The 19197-nt window shown below is 35.5% G+C and overlaps 1 protein-coding gene across 2 annotated transcripts; it reads right to left on the bottom strand.

Annotated features, from left to right (window-relative positions):
- Positions 1-15356: 15356 nt before the first annotated feature.
- Positions 15357-18744, bottom strand: LOC126410656 (uncharacterized). Of its 2 annotated transcripts, XM_050081089.1 has the most exons (4): positions 18390-18744; positions 16453-18303; positions 16141-16345; positions 15357-16054 (listed from the first exon to the last, which is right to left on the bottom strand). In XM_050081089.1, exons 2-4 carry the CDS (start codon positions 18296-18298, stop codon positions 15826-15828), a joined length of 2280 nt encoding a protein of 759 aa, XP_049937046.1. In that variant the 5' UTR covers positions 18299-18303; positions 18390-18744; the 3' UTR covers positions 15357-15825. The 2 variants fall into 2 exon arrangements, with proteins under 2 accessions (XP_049937046.1, XP_049937045.1); XM_050081088.1 differs by having other exon boundaries at positions 16453-18743.
- Between the last annotated feature and the right edge of the window lie 453 nt (positions 18745-19197).

The following is a 19197-nucleotide window of genomic DNA, read 5'->3' as shown; positions in this document are numbered from 1 at the left end:
AAAGATTAAAATTGATGTTGCTTTACTTAATTATAGAATTATTAGGTAAGAAACATTGTTGATCGTACATGTTCATTTAAAGGGTACTAAGTTTATATATATTTTAGTTTATCGTGGTACAACTGTGTGGTTTTTATAATAATGAAAGTAGGTGTATTTTTGTGAGTTGTCAGATGCTTCCTGGTGGTACTAGGAATTCAACATTCTGGATCTCGGACTTGGTCTGGTTGGACTTCAACCAACCCCTTTGTTGACCCTACCAACGTCAAGAATCATCATCAATTTGTCTTGCGAATCCACTTTGATTAGGTATCTAAGTGGATTTACTATGTTCAACTACCACATGACCTGATTTTAGAACCATTTTGTTGCAGAAATTTGGAGCAAACAGGTTTAGATTGGTCATGCGCTTTCATAAGTGAATGAGAACGGGAGTCCAATGTTCTAGTGGGATCCAATAAGGATGTGAATTGATACATATACATATGAATGTCGAATCTGAATTGGTTTCTAAATTAGGATTGGATATAAAGACCAACCGACCTTATATGACGTATAAGATTGAAGAAAAATGGAACCGCATTAGCCAATAAATGTCATATATGTTACCAAGTGGAAAAACTTTTACTGTTTTACTCGCATTTTGCTAAAAGAAAGTTTTCTATCTGGGTGTTGGGAAACACAACAATAAGTCAGAAGCAAAAGCAGATCCCTTGTTTTCCAAATAAATGTAAAGGATTGGTTTATTTTTGTCATTCTGACAAAGGGGAAGCCTTCCGACGTATCGTTTAAAGCCTGGCGACCACCTCCTTCATGTCCATTTTCTCAGTCGGTGATTTCCTTGAACACGACAACCCTGTCTCCATGATCAAGACAAGAAGCTCATTTCGAACAGTTTCGCTGTTATTTTGCTTCAGAAGATGGCCTTTGGCAACATAATCTGAAATCGTTTCACAGTTATTTTGCTTCAGAAGATGACCATCGATGACATCTGAATTTGCAAGCGGAAACGGTTCAGCCACCCACTGCCTCAAAGTAAAGTCCCCATTAAAATGTTCATCGTAGGCTTTCTTCTGGTAAACACCTCAAGCAGAAGAATCCCATAGCTGTAGATGTCTGCGTTGGTTGACACCTTTCCAGCCATCCCGAATTCTAATTCATCCAATCAACAAGGTCAGACATGATCCCAGCAATATTAGTAGACAATGAACATTGTCGTTAATGAGACGGATTCAAAAATAAAGAAAGCAGTGCAAAAAATTAGGACTAATTATTTTGTTTTGATTTATGGTGTACATGAAACTCTATTTTTGTTTCCATGCATTTATAAGGAGGAAGTGAAATTTTACTAGGGAAAGAAACATATTCAAAAGGTAAACTTGCTGGCATTAGTTTAATGTGTGTGAATAATTAGGTTCAATATTCACTATTTTAGTTGGATTCAGGCTCATATTCAAATGCAAAATAGCATAGTCATCATCCCCATTAATTTCAATTATTAATCTGATTTTTCTCTTTTTCGTCATAAAATCCAGTTAATCAGTTGTCAACGGGTTAGTAATGTAAAATTAAAGCTTGATATTTGGAAATTATGGATGTTGATAGAACTTCTCTCCATGGTAAGCAGGACCAAGTAGTCTAAGTAGCAGTTCAAGCATGGAATTTATGATAGGACAAAGAGTTGGTACCTGGTGCAATGTATCCGGTGGTTCCATGTGTACTTGTAAGAGTTGAAGATTTGTGACCAACTAGCATCTTTGCAATGCCAAAGCCACCAACATGTGCTGTCATGTTCTCATCTAGCAGCACATTACTTGGCTTTAGATCACAATGATCTATAGTCTCCCAACAACCCTGGTGAAGATATTCTAGAGCACAAGCAACGTCAATCATGATATCCAATCTTTGGAAGAGATTCAAGTGATGGCTACCTGAATGTAGACAGGTTTCTAGGCTCCCAAGGGGCATGTATTGGAGAACTGAAGCCTTGAAATCTGCACTGGAGCCACCGTTGTTCCATCCACCAAAATTCCTTTATACACTGAACAAAAGCTTCCACTGCCCAGAAAATTTGCATTGCTGAAGTTGTTTGTCGTTTGAGATAACATTCTATATGTAATCACTGGGAGGGTAATTCCATGAAATCTTTAAACCTCATGATAATGTCTCTCCAACCCCCTCTTTCTATATTTTGCACGTTTTTTTGAAAAAAAAAATATTAAAAACAAAAAAATGTTTTTAATTCATTTTTAACGTGTTTCACTTTTTCAGTTTTTTCATGCCAAACAGTTTTTTTTTTATTTTTATTTGTTGCAAAATCTATTTATCTTGTGATGTTTGTGCTATTAGTTTCACACTTATTTTATTTTTCTCCCATTTTTAGTTTTAAAATTTTTGAAAATTAATCTCACCATTTAAAACCCCAAGACATTATTTTGTAACTATTGTTTGAACTTCGAAGATTAGACCATAATGAACGGTAGCTTTTACAAATCTGAATATTCTCTTGACAGCTCCAAATCTGGTTCTAAAACTGAGCTCTAGATCAAAGACTAAGCCTTTGATCCAAAATCAGATCCAAATTCAAAGTTTAGATCCAAAGTAGAACCTTAGATCTAGACCCAAATCCAAATCTAAGACCCAGATCTAAAATTCTGCCCTAGATCGAAAGAGATGTTTAAAAATTCATAATTAGACTCAAGAATTAAAATCGGGGCCAAAATAGGAAAATGGATTCAGAAAATCACCCACAGGTCTAGATTAGATAAGAAAAACTAATAATCTAGACAAAAAAAATATTTGAGACTCAAATGTTTGAAATCAAAACCAAGAATCAATTCCCAACACATTCACAAGCTCCCCCTCGCTTTTCAGTTTGACTCAGCTTCGTAAAATTCGAACCTGGATGTACAATCTTTATTTCAAGCCTAAGCACCTATCGATTCCATGATCCAACCTTTGACATCGATCTGGGCCCTTCCCATTCAAGGAAACTAGATCCAGATTAAAAACGAACCTGCAATCATAGAAAACAGAGCCAAACCCGTTTTATAAAAGGAATATTTTACCTATTAAAAGAATTACATATTTTGTTGTTAAAATTTTATTTTTTTAGGGTGGGACCTAACTGGGGATGGCAGAGGGCAAAGGCCACCCTCAAGTTGCCCCCATGAGCCTAGTTTTGGCAGCACTTGTTGCACTGCCTAGAGCACTTGGTGCGCTACTAAGTGCTTGGCGAAGGGTGCAGGGTGCTGTCTTGCACTCTGGCTTAGGGTGCTCGGTGCTTTCGGGTGCAATGGTTGAGACTGCACGGCCGCACCAAGTGCTCTGTCAACTCTCTCCAAAAGGTGTTTGCAGGACCAAGGGCTAATATCCACAAGTCAAAACCTATAAAAGAATCTAAAAATAAAAATAATTCACAAAATAAAAAATTCATAAGAAATCTTGAGAAATTAAAACTCCTTCAAATGTTGAATTTTGGCTTTATTTCTTTTTATAAATACCCCCACATCTTGATCCTTGGTTATAAGCAACCTTTGAGGAACTCCTTGAGCCCTCTAACTTAGGGCTTGGAATCTCTCTTCCTTCATCTATTCTTCTTTCACTCTTTCAACACTTATTTATCTTCAACCAGTGCAAAGGAGAGCACGTAGGAGACCCTTGGAAGCTTCTTCAATAAGTCAGAGTTCTCAGTTTGGAAGTTTCATTGTTCCATAAAAGTAAAGGACTCATCTCTTCTTGAACTATACCATCTCGAGGCATGTAGTTTCAATTTCTCCTGCTCTTCCCTTCATCAACTCCCCATGGCCATGTAAGAGAGTTCTTGAAATTTCTTATTCAGAGCCAAGAGCCACTCTAAAATGCACTGGGAGCATGAGCAATGTGATGCCAATTCTTCTTTACTTGATCAACTCAAATAGGCATGATATGTTTTTTTCTTCTTCTATTGAATGTATGCATTCGTTGTATCTCTACGAATCGATAATGTGCATGTATGGCTAGTTGATTTTTCTTTTCATAGATGGATGAGAGCTTGTGGTGAGATTTTTTATTTTTATATTGATTTTTGAGGTTGGGTATTGTCAAACTCAGGAAAAACAAGATGTTAAACTGCATTTTCATATTATCACTATGATTAGTTTTGACATCTTTCAAATCCTCATTCCCTTGATAAAATAACTATTAGTTGTCCTATTAGTAGTATTAAAAGAGTGATCCACCTTTAAAAGAGTGTCTTCCTATCAGGTTTGAAGCACAAAAAGAGTGTCTCTCTCTCAACCCCAATGGTGGGAAAGGCATACATTTTGGCAATACATAAGAGTAAATGAAATATTTTCAATTTTGTCTATATATGTATGTGTGTACATATATCCTATTTTTTAAAAAATTTAAAAATAAGTCCTCCGTCCATGAACCCAAGTTGTTCTTCTCTTGCCTTCATAAAAATATTGAAGTTGAAAATTTTCAAAATTATATCCTTAATCTTAATTTCTATATAAAAATAAAAAGAGGGGTTAAAATATCACGTTATTATATCATTTTTCTTTCTTCTTTTATTCGCCCTTTCTCATGTTTCTTTTTTTTCTCTTAGAATCTTTATGTCTCTCTGATTATTCTCTTAAAATCAACCTTTGCTAATCTTCTTTCTCTATTTCTTTTCTCTCCCTTAAAAATCTGGACATTTCTCTTGCTCTCATTTTTTCTTAAAATCTTTTGCTGTTCTAAAAGTTTTTCTCTCTTCATTTCTTGTCTCTTTTCAAAATCTTTATCTCTCTCTCCCTCTCGCGCGCATTTTTCTCTTAAACTCCCTTGCTCTTCTACTAGTTTTCTTCTCTCTTTAAAATATTTATCTCTCTCTCACTCTCCCATTTTTCTCTTAAAATCTCTTGCTCTTCTACTAGTTTTTCTCTTAAAATCTCTTTCTTTTCTACTAGATTTTCGCTTTATTTCTTTTCACTCACTTATAAATCTTTATTTCTCTATTTTAATTTTCTCTTAAAATCACTTGCTCTTTTACTAGTTTTTCTTTGTCTATATTTTCTCTCTCTAAAATATCTTTATCTCACCCTCTCTAACTGTTCCGTTAAATGAAATATTTTCCTTTAAAAATATTTTCCTTCATTTGCTTTACAAAGTTTTAACTTTTTTACCAAATACCACATGCCACATATAGGTTGAAGATAATGTTTGGGTGAATATGAAGTGCATGGGGAATGAACATAGCCATAAATTAGTTACCCATGATAAAGGTTTCGGAATGGCCAAGCCTCATACTGACGGGCAAGTTCTTTTTTGTCTATTTTGAAAATAAAAATTATTTTTAATACACTTCAAAAACAAAACCTAAACAAATTTTGGGATGCAAACAACCTTATTTGCATAGAAGGCAATATCTGGCTGGGTGAGGGACACATATTGCAATGCTCCCACAATATTTCAATATAAATTAGCATCCTTAAACTTCAAACTGTTACCAGCAAATAATTTTATGAATGTGGCCATCGGCGTGTTCATGGGTTTGGCTTCATGCATTTTTCTATGCTTGAAATGATTGAAGTTATTACTTTCTTTGATATAACAGCAGGCTTCATCTTAGCATTGGTGGATTCACTTCCTAGGAAATAGAATGAAGATTTTCCAAGTTTCACTTTTGCTTGTAGGGGAAGGGTCTTCTATTTAACTAACAGGGTCATTTGGATCACTTACATGCTCCAACAACTCCATGATGCTCACAGCATATAATTCTCATCCTCCTCATTAAGGGCTTTTCTTTTGATGACATTGGACATCAGTGCAAAACATACTGGAATTGTGCATTTTTATTCACTCTTCCTGTTGTGCATTTTTTTGGTAGGTTTAAAAAATTGTGCTGTGGATATAGTACATCAAAATTTTAGAAAATTGAAAGGATTTATGTGAACTATGGCTATAGTGGTGTCCTTACTTAGAACAAAGCACAAACTACAATAATGAACAAAGTTCTAAGCCTCTTTCACGTAAATGTGAGTTGTCTACAAGATTGATCACCCAAATGCCTTAGGAATAGAACACACAAGCATATTAAACATATCTTTATTAAATCCTATATGCAACTGTAATTGAGCAATGTAAGTGAGAGCTCTAAATGAAAGCAATCAAACTACATTTCCACCTCCAACTATTTTAGCCAATGGCTGGTTGCGCCCTTGAATTAAATCTCATTGTATCACTGGATATATTTGAATTATCCTTCTATCATTCTTGTCTTCTGTCGTATCCTTCTCAGCCCTACGACCACTTCCTTCACGTCCATTCTCTCATTCGGAGACACCATTGAACATGGCAAGCCTATCTCCATGATCATCACTAGCAGCTCATTCATAGCAGCTGATCTTTCAGTTGGAGTAGTGTTGCTTTCATTCAAAAGATGGCTGTCAATGACATATGAAATTGCAACAGGAAATGCTTCAGCCACCCATTGCCTCAAACTAAAATCCCCATCAAACTGTTCATCAGTAGACTTTCTTCCTGTAAACACCTCAAGGAGGAGAATTCCATAGCTGTAGACATCAGCTTTGGTTGACACCTTTCCAGCCATCCCAAATTCTAATTCATCCATCCAACAATATTAGACATGATTAGCCAGCACAATATAATTGTCTAATGCACATCTATGACACAATTGCACTAATTGGTTTTGGGGAAGAGGCCTGGAAATTAATGGACTCAAGATCAATTAAACCACCAATCCTGCCTTTCTCTTGTTGTATTCTCATATATACATCTAAAAAAAATGCAAGATTATGATTTAGAACTAGACTTGGTTATCGGGCTGGGTACCGAAAGGGTACCCTGCCCGACCGGGCCCGGGTCCAAGCCTGCATGATAATATATGGGGCCTGCCCAGGTCAGCCCGACGGGGCCCAATCTGTCCCGATAACTTTTAAATATTAATTTTATTTTATTAATTATATATATACTGTAATTTAAAATATATTTTACATTCAAAAAATTTTATTTTATATTTAAAATATTTTTTTATGTAATCGACCAGGGCTTCGGTTTGGATCTCGGACATCAGGCCGACCTAGACCCGGTTCTTATCTGGCCAGGCTGGCCCGATGCGCAGGTCTATTTAGAACTGAAGTATTATATATATGATATTCAAGTGCTCTTAAAAGAATTCAAATATATATCCAGATTTTTTCTATGGGGCATGTGAGATTTGTTGAGTTTCATTAATGCACATTGATTACACAACATAAAAGCCTAATTAAACTCATCTTCCTTCTAATTCTCCTGTGACCAATCTCAAGGTTCCCTTAAATGTCTCCTAAATTGAGTGAATTATTCAGTAGTGCCGATTGTTTGCCAGTCTTAAGCCATTAGGTAGAAAGGTATTGACAATTAGGGTTCTTTTATACAAGAAAGGAAAAAAAGTTTACAACTTTTGTTAAAAGAAGAAAAACAATTGAAGATTCTTGTTTGTTGAGGACATGCAAACAACAGATGTGTACATGAGCACAAAACAATGCAAAAATTAGCATGCAACACCATAGGCCATACGAACAACGAATGCATTGTCCATGTAAAATAGTTTATCAATGACCTTTACATTATTGAGCTAGGAACCACTTGTGCATGCCTTTATGTGTGAACAATCAAATCATGATGATTAGATGGATCATGGGTGTTTTCACATCAATTACTATATTTATTGATGTTATATGCCAAACCACAAAAAACCATAATTAGTTAAACCACATAAGTCAGGACAAACTATTATATATATATATATATATATATATATATATATATATATATATATATATAATTGAAATCAGTGGGCTACCTATGTTACTAATGGCTCCTTTTCTTATTTTGTGACCCTAAAAGCAGTCTCAATGCTAAAAATGGTTGCCAAAACATTGGCTATCATCAATGCATTTTTTTGCAATGTTTTGAACAATACAAAATTAAAAAAAAGCTTAGTCAGCTCATTTCAATATAAATAAATAAATAAATGAATATATATATACATATATATATATATAGAGAGAGAGAGAGGGAGGGAGATATATATATATAGAGAGAGAGAGAGTCCACTAGGACCGGCAAACCCACCCACTCTCTCGTTGTCTCTCTTCATGCGATTCCACCTTCCCTCCCACTTTCTCTGTGAGAGCACTTTTGAAGAGAAAGAGAGTGTGTTCACCCATGCACAACACTCAAGAAATGGTTCAAGCAATTATACACACATTTTGAGAGACACAAAATTCATAAAATGACAAAAAAATAATTGATAGTACGTACCTGGTGCACTGTATCCGGTGGTTCCGAGAGTGGCTGTAAGAGTAGAAGAATTCAGATCAACTAGAATCTTTGTAATGCCTAAATCACTCACGTATGCTGTCATGTTCTCATCTAGAAGTAACCATGGTGAAGATATTCTAGAGCACAAGCCACATCAATCATGATATCCAATCTCTCAAAGAGATTCAAGTGATGGCCACCCGAATGTAGACAGACTTCTAGGCTACCAAGGGGCATGTATTGGAGAACTAAAGCGTTGAAATCTCTACTAGCGCAAGACGTAATGACCTTAACAAGGTTTCGGTTCCTGATTTGGCGCATGACAGTGCACTCGATATCAAAACTTTTAGATGCTCCTTCAAATAACAAATTAAGGATCTTAACAGCCACTATCGTTCCATCTACTAGATTTCCTTTGTACGTTGAACCAAAGCTTCCATTCCCAAGAAAATTTGCATTATTGAAGTTCCTTGTCTAATGCAATAGCTCTCTGTGACAAATCACTGGAAGTGTAATTCCTCAAAATCTTTCAATGTCATCATGATTTTTCAACAACCACCTCTTTTTATAGCATGAGATACCAATGACTGTGCAAACATTGACCAAAAGTGCTGAGCCCCCAATTGCGCAAGTGGCAGTGACTCTAGCCGCATTGCTCTTACTTTGCCTCTCTGTTTTGTCTAAGCACAATGGGACATGGAATTTGGGAGCTCCACATAGTTTATAATTCTCTAGGAACGACTCGGCAGATAGGTTTGCAAACTTTCCACCACTTGGAATCTCACATTCCAATAGATTGAAGGACAAGTCCAAGACCTGGATGTGTTGAAATTTCTCCAATGACTTTGGTATCTTACCGGAAAGCATGTTATCAGAAAGGTCAATAACGTCAAGGTTTAGCATGTGATCAAGTTGTTTAGGAATGTGACCATCAAATGTGTTCCGAGAGAGATTCAAATACTCTAGCATTTGGAGCCTTGATAATGATGCAGGCAACTCTCCACGCAGGTTGTTTGCAGAGATATCCATGCTTATCATCATGGCAAAATTCCCGAGACCCAGAGTCTGGTGACCAGTGAAGGAGTTGTCTTGCAAGTACAGCTCCAACAAGTCATTCAACTCACAAAGACTAGGCGGTAATGTTGATAACAAATTGTTTCAGCTTAGATCTAGGCCTCGCAAACTAGTGAGATTGTTGATAAAGCTTGAAATTGACGCAATTAGCATGTTGTGTTTAATATAAAACATAAACTTGCGGACCAACTGGTAGATTGATAGTGGGATTGGGCCTTCTAATGCATTGGTATCAAGAAACAACACCTGTAAGCTGCGCATCTGTCCTATATTTGGGGGAATGATCCTTTTTATTTTGTTGAAACTTAAATCTAAGGAAATTAACTTGGTCAAGTTGGCTAAGGCCCATGGGATAGTACCTTCAATCAGATTAGAGGAATGGGGAAGTTTCTACAAGGTGGTTGTCAGGTTTCCAACAGAGGCAGGAAGAATGCTGTTCAAAAGGTTTTGTGATAGATCAACATCCTCTAGCAGTCGACAGTTGGTGAAGGATGTGAAAATGGAGAGTTAACGGTTTCCTGGGACATTGGTCAACATATTGCTGTACGTGGGTCTTAGCCAACTTGATTTTATTGTGTCTTGCACTTATGGTTTGGAGACTGTAGCATTGGAAAAAGAACGTGGGAAAGGGCCATCAAAATTGTTGTCACTCATTGCGAGAGATTGGAGATTGGGCAGGAAGCGGCCAACATCTTTAGGGAGATGCCCTGTTAGTTGATTGGTCATGAAACTCAAAGGCTGAAGAGCGGATAGGTTAAACAAGCTGTCTGGCAGTGTACCAGTGAGTTTGTTCTTTTCCACACTAAAGAATTGCAAGGGGGTTATGCTTACCAACTCAGAAGGAATGTTCCCATGAATATGATCTTGATCAATATTAAGGTGCTCAAGCTTTGAGAGGTTGGCAAAAGCGACTGGAATGGTGCCTGTGAGCTTGTTATCATAAAGATTTAGGAACTTGAGTTCCTGCAGAATGCCTAAGGACTCTGGAATGCTTCCATAGAATTCGTTTTTTGCTGCAAAAAACACTTGGAGATTGGGCAGGAAGTGGCCAACATCTTTAGGGAGATGCCCTGTTAGTTTATTGGTCATGAAACTGGAAGTCTGAAGAGTGGTTATGCTTCCCAACTCCGAAGGAATATTCCCATGCATATGATTTTGACCAATATTAAGGTGCTCCAGCTTTGAGAGGTTGGCAAAAGTGACTGGAATGGTGCCCGTGAGCTGTTATCATAAAGATTTAGGAACTTGAGTTCTGGCAGACTGCCTAAGAACTCCAGAATGCTTCCACAGAATTCATTTTCTGCCGCAAAAAACACTTGGAGGTGGCTAAAATCAATGGAAAGATGACCGTGGGCGTTATCTTTAGAGAGATCAAGAACTAGTAAGAGGGAGAGATTGCTGATGTATGGGGAGAGAGAACCTTCAAATGCCATGTCACTGAGATTCAGACCATGGACCCTTTGTGAACCAGGACTGCATGAAACTCCATTCCACTCAGAGAAGGAGATATTGAAATTCCAAATTGATAACACATTATAAGGGTCATCAGTGACAATGGATTTGAAAGACAGCAACACGAATTGATCAATCACATTGCTCAGAGAAATAGAAGCTGAGGGCGTCTCCCTTTGACCAAGAACCACAGTCGAGGTAAAGGAGAAACACAAAAGAAGGCCAAGTAGCTGAGGAAACCGACTGGTGGTAACCATGCCTGTCCAATTCGTTATGCAGAACATGCATGAGAAGGTTCTTCTAGAAAATTTGTCCTTTTTTTTTTCAAGTACTAGAAGGCTCGGGTCTTAGCGCTGATGATTACATCAATGAGACTCATTCTTGTTTCCCTTTATCGATTTCAACTCTATTCAATCCCAAATCAAAGTTGTCATTTGAACTTCATTTTTCTCTAGATAGTTATAGATATGCTTTCTGCTTTTAAATGGCGATGTTTTTTTCTCATATAATATGGTTAGCATGAAAAAAAAAAAGAAAAACGTGGTAAATTTTAAAATTTTTTGAGTAAAACATAAAAATTAAGGGAAAATAAGATGAATGGTAGGCAATTTTAAAAAATAAATAGATGAGAAATAAATAAAAATTAGAAGTTGGAAACTAGCAGTTTAGCAATAAAAAAGTATGAAAAATGTCTAAAATGAAAAAAAAGGGAAAAATGCATTCGGTTGGTAGGCAGATTAGTCATGAAAAGGTAATCAAGCAACGTAGTAGTTGGAAACATTTTCATGAATGACGAGAACAGCCACTTACATATAGGTTGTGAGAGATGACAACCAAAATTAGGTAGTAAATATAATCATAAAAAACTCATCTTGTTTGTTTTTTTTCTGAAAAAACAGTGATAAAACACCAAAAACAAATCGGCTGAATAAAACGGCAAAAAGATATATTTTTTTAAAAGATTATCAAAACAAAAAACGTGGTTTTCCTGTTTTTTTCATATTTTTTCAATTTTTTTAAAAAGTTACCATTTTTTTTTTGCATGTTTTGCTTTTTATTTTTCATGCTTGCCATGTTATACGATAGAAAGACCTCCCATAATGAACAATGAACATGAAAATAATGAGCTTCCTAAATGTTGTTTGTCACATTCTAGCCTGTACATGACTACAAAAATTCAATCACTCAATTAGTATGCTTCACATATATTTCTGATGCTCATATCTTGCTTCATGCGAGTAATGAAACCTGGTGATTGGTCATACAGATTATATATGATAATTAATCACTGAGTTGATCTGAGCGTCACATACAGATTCTAGTATTTGGATCCCTATGTTACTGGAATGACAACAATCCAGCATCCATAAGTTAGAGCACACAAATAAGCAATTATTTCACATAAGACTGTAAAAATATCATAACCATATATACCTGTGGAAGATAAGTAGCTGATGGAAGCAAACAACCACCAACGTCTAGCTCCAAAAAAAAAAAAGAAATCAAATTATCATTTAAATGTCTTGACATGAGCATCTTAAACATGTTATCCGGGTGAAAGAATCCATGATCAAGATGCAATGCTAGAAGCTCTAGGAACAAAGCAGGAAGTAGGGGTCTGGTAATCACAACCATATAATTACAAGCGAAAAACATGCCAGAAAATGAAAACAGTTAATATCCCTGTGTATTGTTACCATAATTTCTCATTTAGCTTTGAAAAGGCCAACCAATATGTGACAGACGAGCTTATAATGGAAAGAAGATTCCCAGCTTGTCCAATTGGAAAGATAAGCTGACTGACAGAGACATTGTCCTATCAAATCACACACCTAAACCCCCAAATAGGAAAACTATATGTAGAATATTTCCTTCAATTTTCAAACTAGGAAAAAGGATGGATTTCTTTTTCATGTTGCGTTGGACACGTATCCTGATAAGCGATAAGGATACCAACGTAGATTTGCCTATATATATATATATATATATATATATATATATATATATATATATATATATATATATATATAATGAGCATGTGATGTTGAAAAATACAAATAAATCGAATTCTCTGTGAGACCTTCGTTATTTGAATCATTAGAAAAATTTAATATGTACATGAAAAAAAAACTACGTTCTTTAGTTGATGAATTTTGAGGCACATAAAGTCTAGTGACATGAATTGGTTTGTCAAAAATATCTTCAAATAGGGGAAGGCTAGACAACACTGTAGATGGTGGACACATAGACCGAGTTTATCGGCTAACATGATTTGTCAATTCAACTCTTTCGTATTGTTTTTCTTTCTTTTGACCTTACCACACAGTAAAATTAACCTTAAGGTGTGTGCATGGGTATATTTTACAAGAACAATACCTAATTAAACAAAATCAGTGACGGTGGTGAGATTCTACAGAATGTACATCGAGTCGGCTCAATTGGAATTCGTTTATTTTTATTAATTTTTTAAAAATATATATTATATATTTTTCAAGAAATATATATAAATATAATTAAAATCAATTAAAAATTATGGAGCCCGAGCTGGCCCAACGCCCACCCTTACTTGCATTGGCATTGAGGGTAATATATATATAAATATAATTTAAAAATATCATTTTTTATTGTTATATGTATCTATCATAATATTTAAGGACAGATTCATGGAATGTTGTAACATAATATTACATAAATTTGTCTAATATTTGCGACAGATATATGGAACAGTTACAAACTGTTATTGTTGCCAAATGGACCCAAGATCAAGATATGACATAAGCATTTGCGGAGGCAAGTTACGATGTACGTAGCTTCACCCAGCTCTGTTGGTGGAGAAAAAAAGCCCTGTCAGAGGTAAGGAGTTTTCTTGTAGTGGCCACTATCACCATCTCTAATATCTTTGGCCGAGTAAAGGCTGCTCAAGCCATTACAGTTCCAAGAAAATGATCAAGTAAGATTATTTTGAGTGCTAAACAAAATCAAGTTAGAATGCATGGAGAATTAAAATGAAAAAATAACCTGTGAAAGTCCAACGAAGAGAACTTTAGATTTTATTGTTGAATGGATATGGTCTATGATAGTCGAAGGGTCATATAGTCAATGTATTTTGAGTTTAATTGGACATCTAACCAAACCAGTTCAAGAAATATCGGATATGGAAAAAAATTTAATATCCGATTAACAAATTGGATTGGATTCAGATTTAAGAAATGACATCTGACTGGATTCAGATTTGGATGTACATATATATTCAATTGGATTTGGATTCAGATTCAGACCCAGAATGGATTTAATTTTCAATAAAAATCTTATATTCAAGTGCTCTTAAATTTTGAAAATCAGCCAGAATTGATTCAGAATACGAATTCAGATCGTGATATTGGATTTTAGATTCATTGTTTGTATTGGAATCAGAATTTGAATATGGATATGTGAATATCCAAAGGATCCATAAACAATAACATCCCTACTCCCAACTCTAATCCAAGGATCCAGAAAGACAATAAATAACAAAAGATACAAACCCCTTAAATTATTCCCTACTAGCTTGCAAATGTAATACAACAGAGATAGCTAATAAGAAACTTTGGTAGATAATCAAAATTAAAAACTACATCATATACGTATGTGTGTATGTATGTGTGTGTGTGTATCTATATATATATATTTATATCATAGTCATAGAAAACACGTTTTTTAAAAACAAACTTGAAAAGATGCAATAAATTAAATGACCGTTTAAAACTTCAAAAAACAACATTTTTTTGCAAAAAAATGTTAAAAATGAAAAAATACATTTGAACCTGTTTTTAATGTTTTCTCGCATTTTTTCACTTTTTTCATTTTTTAATGCCAAACAGTTTTATTTTTTATTTTTTATTTTTTATTTGTTGCAAAACTACTTATGTTTTCATGTTTATGTTACTGGTTTCTCACTTTTTTTTGCTCGTTTTTAGTTTTTTAAAATTTTAAAAAATTACCATATTTTTCTCATATTTTTCTATTTTTTTCAAGTGTGGCGTATTATACCCGAGAATAACCTCGCCAATTATTTTTTATATATATATATATATATATATATATGGCAGATTTTGTATTTAAAAAATTGCAGATTATAAATTTTTGACGAACTCTTGGCAGAGGCTGTTAATAGTAAAAATGCTAGTTCTTTTTTGTAAAACATGTTTCACTTCTTATTTGGCTTGGTAATCAACTGATCAACCATGGTCAAAGCATGTAAATTTAAATAGTCAAAGAAAGGAAAGAAAATTTGACAGAAGTCATTAAGAATGTCAAATTTATTAATGTCATCTCTTATTCTTAGACGCCACAACGATGCAAAATGTACATTTTATTTCACTAAAGAAAAAAGATTTCACTGTTGCAAGTAATATAGGGACCTTCAAAAGTCATAAGAAGAGCTAAGACACTAAATCTAAAACTCTGAATTGATAGGCCACCAAAAGTTTCAAGGAATCCCATCAATTTGGAAACTCAGTCATAGTTATAACCAATGTTATCACTGCCGTATCGTATCGTGTATCGGTCGGGCCGACCTATACGCTGTATCGTAACGTAGCGTAAATGTATCGTAACGTATCGTAAAATTAATTTTTTAATTTGTAAAAAATATTAAAAATTTATAAAAAATAGAAAAAAATCAGAAAAAATCTAAAAAAATCCGAAAAAACTAGTAAAAATCAGAAAAATTCAAGAAAAATGTATTTAAAGGAACATTCATCATTCATGTATATGAACTATGAAGTATGAGGTATGCATATGAACAAGACATTCCAAAATAAGAAATCAAACATTCAAAAAACAAAATAACATACTAAACAACCTAAGAGTATTCAATTACATCACAATTCATAAGTTCAGAAGTCAAAACTCAGAACATATTGACATAGTTTTCAAAACTCAAAACAAAAAGCATCGTCAATCGTCATTTGCATCATCATCTTCATTCTTCATCATCATCTTCACTTCCTTCATTAACTTCTTCTTCTATCCCCTCTGTTGCAAATGGAATGTCACCAACATTCCATTGCTCCCCCCAGCCTCTCCTTCTTCAACAATCTCTGCTGCTCCTTCAACATTCAAAAAATCAAGATCGTCCTCATCAAGTATTGCAGCTGGTTCTTCTTCAACCCAAGAATCTAATATATCAAAATGGTCAATGAAGATAGGATCATATTGATTGTGATGCTTCCTCGTAGATGTTGTTTCTAGTTGCCTAAAAAGAGAAAAAATTAACAAATTGTTAGAGATTAAAATATATATTAGAATTTGATATTCTTGTATAACAAAACAAATGTTTACCTTTGTCTCAACTTCATATTATAACGAACATAAACAAGGTCATTCAACCTTTTATGTTCCAGCCTATTCCTCTTCTTACTATGGATGTGCTGAAATACACTCCAATTTCTTTCACATCCAGTTGCACTACATGTTTGACTGAGGATTCTAATTGCAAGCTTCCTTAATTCTGGGCAATCAGGCCCAAACCTTTCCCACCACAAATCTAATAACAGATGGAAAGTAAAAATGTTGTCAGCAATAAATATATGAGAAGGTAGAATAAAAGTTAAACAACAAAAACTAAAAGTATAAAGTTTCTTTTTCTAATACCTGGACGCATAGTTGTCCTGCATCGAACTGCTGTGTCTCTCGCCATGGTACCAGAAGCCGTATCATATTTGTTGATCGACATATGGATAGCGTCTTGTTCTTTACTGTCACTTACTAACACATCAATGCAATCCAACATGCCATACTCGACCTCTCTGTCCTTCTTAAAAGTGGAAAGATATCTAATAGCAGGATTTAGGTAGTAGGCTGCTGCATGAAGTGGGTGATGAAGTTGTCCAGACCACCTTTCATCTATAATCTTCCATATAGGCATGTACAACTTCTTTTTTCCCTTCATATTATCTCTAATGGCCTCCTTGGCTCTATCCATAGACTCGTATAAATATCCAATAGAAGGTCTATCTTCACTATCAACTAATCTGAGGACTTTCACTAGAGGTACACAAATCTTCAATAAGTGCACACATGATTCCCAAAAGTCAACATCGAAGATGGTATCCACAACTGTCGTAGCCTTTCTTTTATAGGCATGTGGATATGCAGCCCAATCATCACTTGAAAACATCTGCCTGAGAGAAGTTCTTTGCTTGACTATACCCTGCACAGTCAAAACATTTGTAGCAAACCGTGTTTGTGCAGGTCGAATCAATTCAGCCCCATTTGTGAATTTCCTCATCAAATTCAAGACATAAGCATGATTGTAAATAAACTTCGTGATTTCTTGGCATCTGTGAACTGTCAACTTCATATCATCCCTTTCACCAAGATCCTGAAGCATAAGATTTACACAGTGAGCAGCACATGGACTCCAATAAAATGTCCCATATCGTGCTGCTAACATTTCACCTGCAGCTTTATAATTTGCTGCATTATCAGTGATAAATTGTACGACATTTTCAGGCCCAACTTCTTCTATAACTTTATCAAAAATCCCAAACAACACATCAGCAGTCTTAGGAGTATCAGACAAATCAACAGATTTTAAGAACATAGTACCAAGAGGGCAATATACAAGGAAGTTTACCAATGTTCTGTTCTTGATGTCTGTCCACCCATCTGCCATTACACTGCATCCTGTAGCTTTCCAGCTCAATTTTAGTTCATCACAATATGTCTTCACATCTCTAACTATATTGTTGAGAATTTTACCTCGCAATTTATGAAAAGAGGGCATTTTATATCCTCGCCCTACACTAGCAATCGCATCTGCTATAGGCTGATAATGATAAGAGTTTGCTGCATTGAAGGGAATGGATGCATCATAGAACCACCTTCCTATGGTTTCATCTGCTGCTTCAATAATATCCTTTGATTGCATGGCTATACGAATCTCAGGCTGAGCACCAGCAGCAGTATAATTGGGAAAAAAATTCTTGATCGAACCAGACATATTGCTCGACTTCATAGTAGGTACTCTACCACCACCAGTACGACCCTGACTTCTGCCACGTCCTCGTGAAACTGAACTTACACTTGCACCTCTTCTTTTTCTGGTTGCAGAAGAACCACCACCATGCATGATACCTTTCCCTTTAGTTGTTTCCAAACTGACACCAACATCTTCTTGTTCAAGTTGAACATCTTCACCTTCACTTTCTTCTCCTTCATGTGGGTCCCCATATCCTTCCTCCGCATCTTCCATGTCCTTTTCAATCCTACTTGCTTTCACTGCATCAAGAAGTTGCTGACACTGGTGCTTTACATACGCTGGCAATGGGATCTCTTGGGAGCCATTGCAGGCAGCCACATCGCTGTGTGTACCAGCTATATGGTGTTTAAAGCGAGAAATCCCTCCTGATATGATTTGCTTACAATAATTGCACTTAACTCTTAATCTATTTTTGGGATTCACCCTTGTACACCACTGCCATGCAGGATCCGACATTATATCTTTACAAAACAAGTAAAAACATACAAATAAATGTAGGAAATAAGAGAAATGAACGATTCAACGGCAAAAATGAGTTATTTCTTACCTTCTTGGTGTTAAAAACCAAAAAACCCTCTTTCTCCAAGCTTCCCACCGTCCCAAGACTCCCCACAACGAGGAATGAAGCTTCTTCACCGGCAAATCTTGATGCAATGGAGAAAATCTCTCCCTCCCACGTCTCTGGCAGCGTTGAGAAACAAGAAGAGAGAGAGAGAGGAGCGTCGGTTTGAGAATAAGAAGCAAAAAAGGGGCCCGACGGCCCCTTTTTTAATTTTACTCCCGTATCGTGCGATACGGGGGTGTATCGCACGTATCGTGCGATACGCCCACCGTATCGCACGATACGTGCGATACGCGTACGATACATACGCGTATCGTATTGATTAGGTGTACCGTATCGAAAATGATGATACGGACGATACGTATCGTACGATACGCGTCCGTATCGTACGATACGGATAACATTGGTTATAACAGCTAAAATATAATTATCAAACTTTTTACTTACTAAACTTTCAAAAAACCAAAATTTTTAACAATTGCTAAGAATGTGACGTTTGGAAAACTTGAGCATGTAGGAAAAAGATCAAAATTTCGACTTCTCCATGGATTTGCAGAAATTTTTAAAACTTCTTTTCCTTTTTTTTGCAAATTATTGTCACAACCAATTTATTGACCACAGTTTTCAAATCCCAAAGACTGATTGAAATGTTCCAATGCAAAAGTTCTTAATTTTTGTCTCCCATATATGGGCCTGGTTGTTCCTAAGTATGAGACGACAAGGGCAACGATCAAGAACACAAGTTCATCAGAGAAGAAAAAGAATAATCCAAACATATTTTGTAAGAGAGACC

The sequence above is a fragment of the Nymphaea colorata genome, chromosome 13 (assembly GCF_008831285.2).
Source record: "Nymphaea colorata isolate Beijing-Zhang1983 chromosome 13, ASM883128v2, whole genome shotgun sequence".
Lineage (NCBI taxonomy): Eukaryota > Viridiplantae > Streptophyta > Magnoliopsida > Nymphaeales > Nymphaeaceae > Nymphaea > Nymphaea colorata.
The sequence above is the reverse complement of the archived record's forward strand: the minus strand, read 5'-3'. Positions and strand labels throughout refer to the sequence as shown.

What these genes read in the sequence shown, in the direction of transcription:
- LOC126410656 (XM_050081089.1), bottom strand. Translation starts at nt 18,298, where the DNA reads ATGTCGGATCCTGCATGGCAGTGGTGTACAAGGGTGAATCCCAAAAAT. An exon ending in CAGGACAACTATGCGTCCAG is followed by an intron (nt 16,346 to 16,452) that starts GTATTAGAAAAA and finishes ATCTGTTATTAG; the next exon opens with ATTTGTGGTGGGAAAGGTTT. An exon ending in AATATGAAGTTGAGACAAAG is followed by an intron (nt 16,055 to 16,140) that starts GTAAACATTTGT and finishes TTCTCTTTTTAG; the next exon opens with GCAACTAGAAACAACATCTA.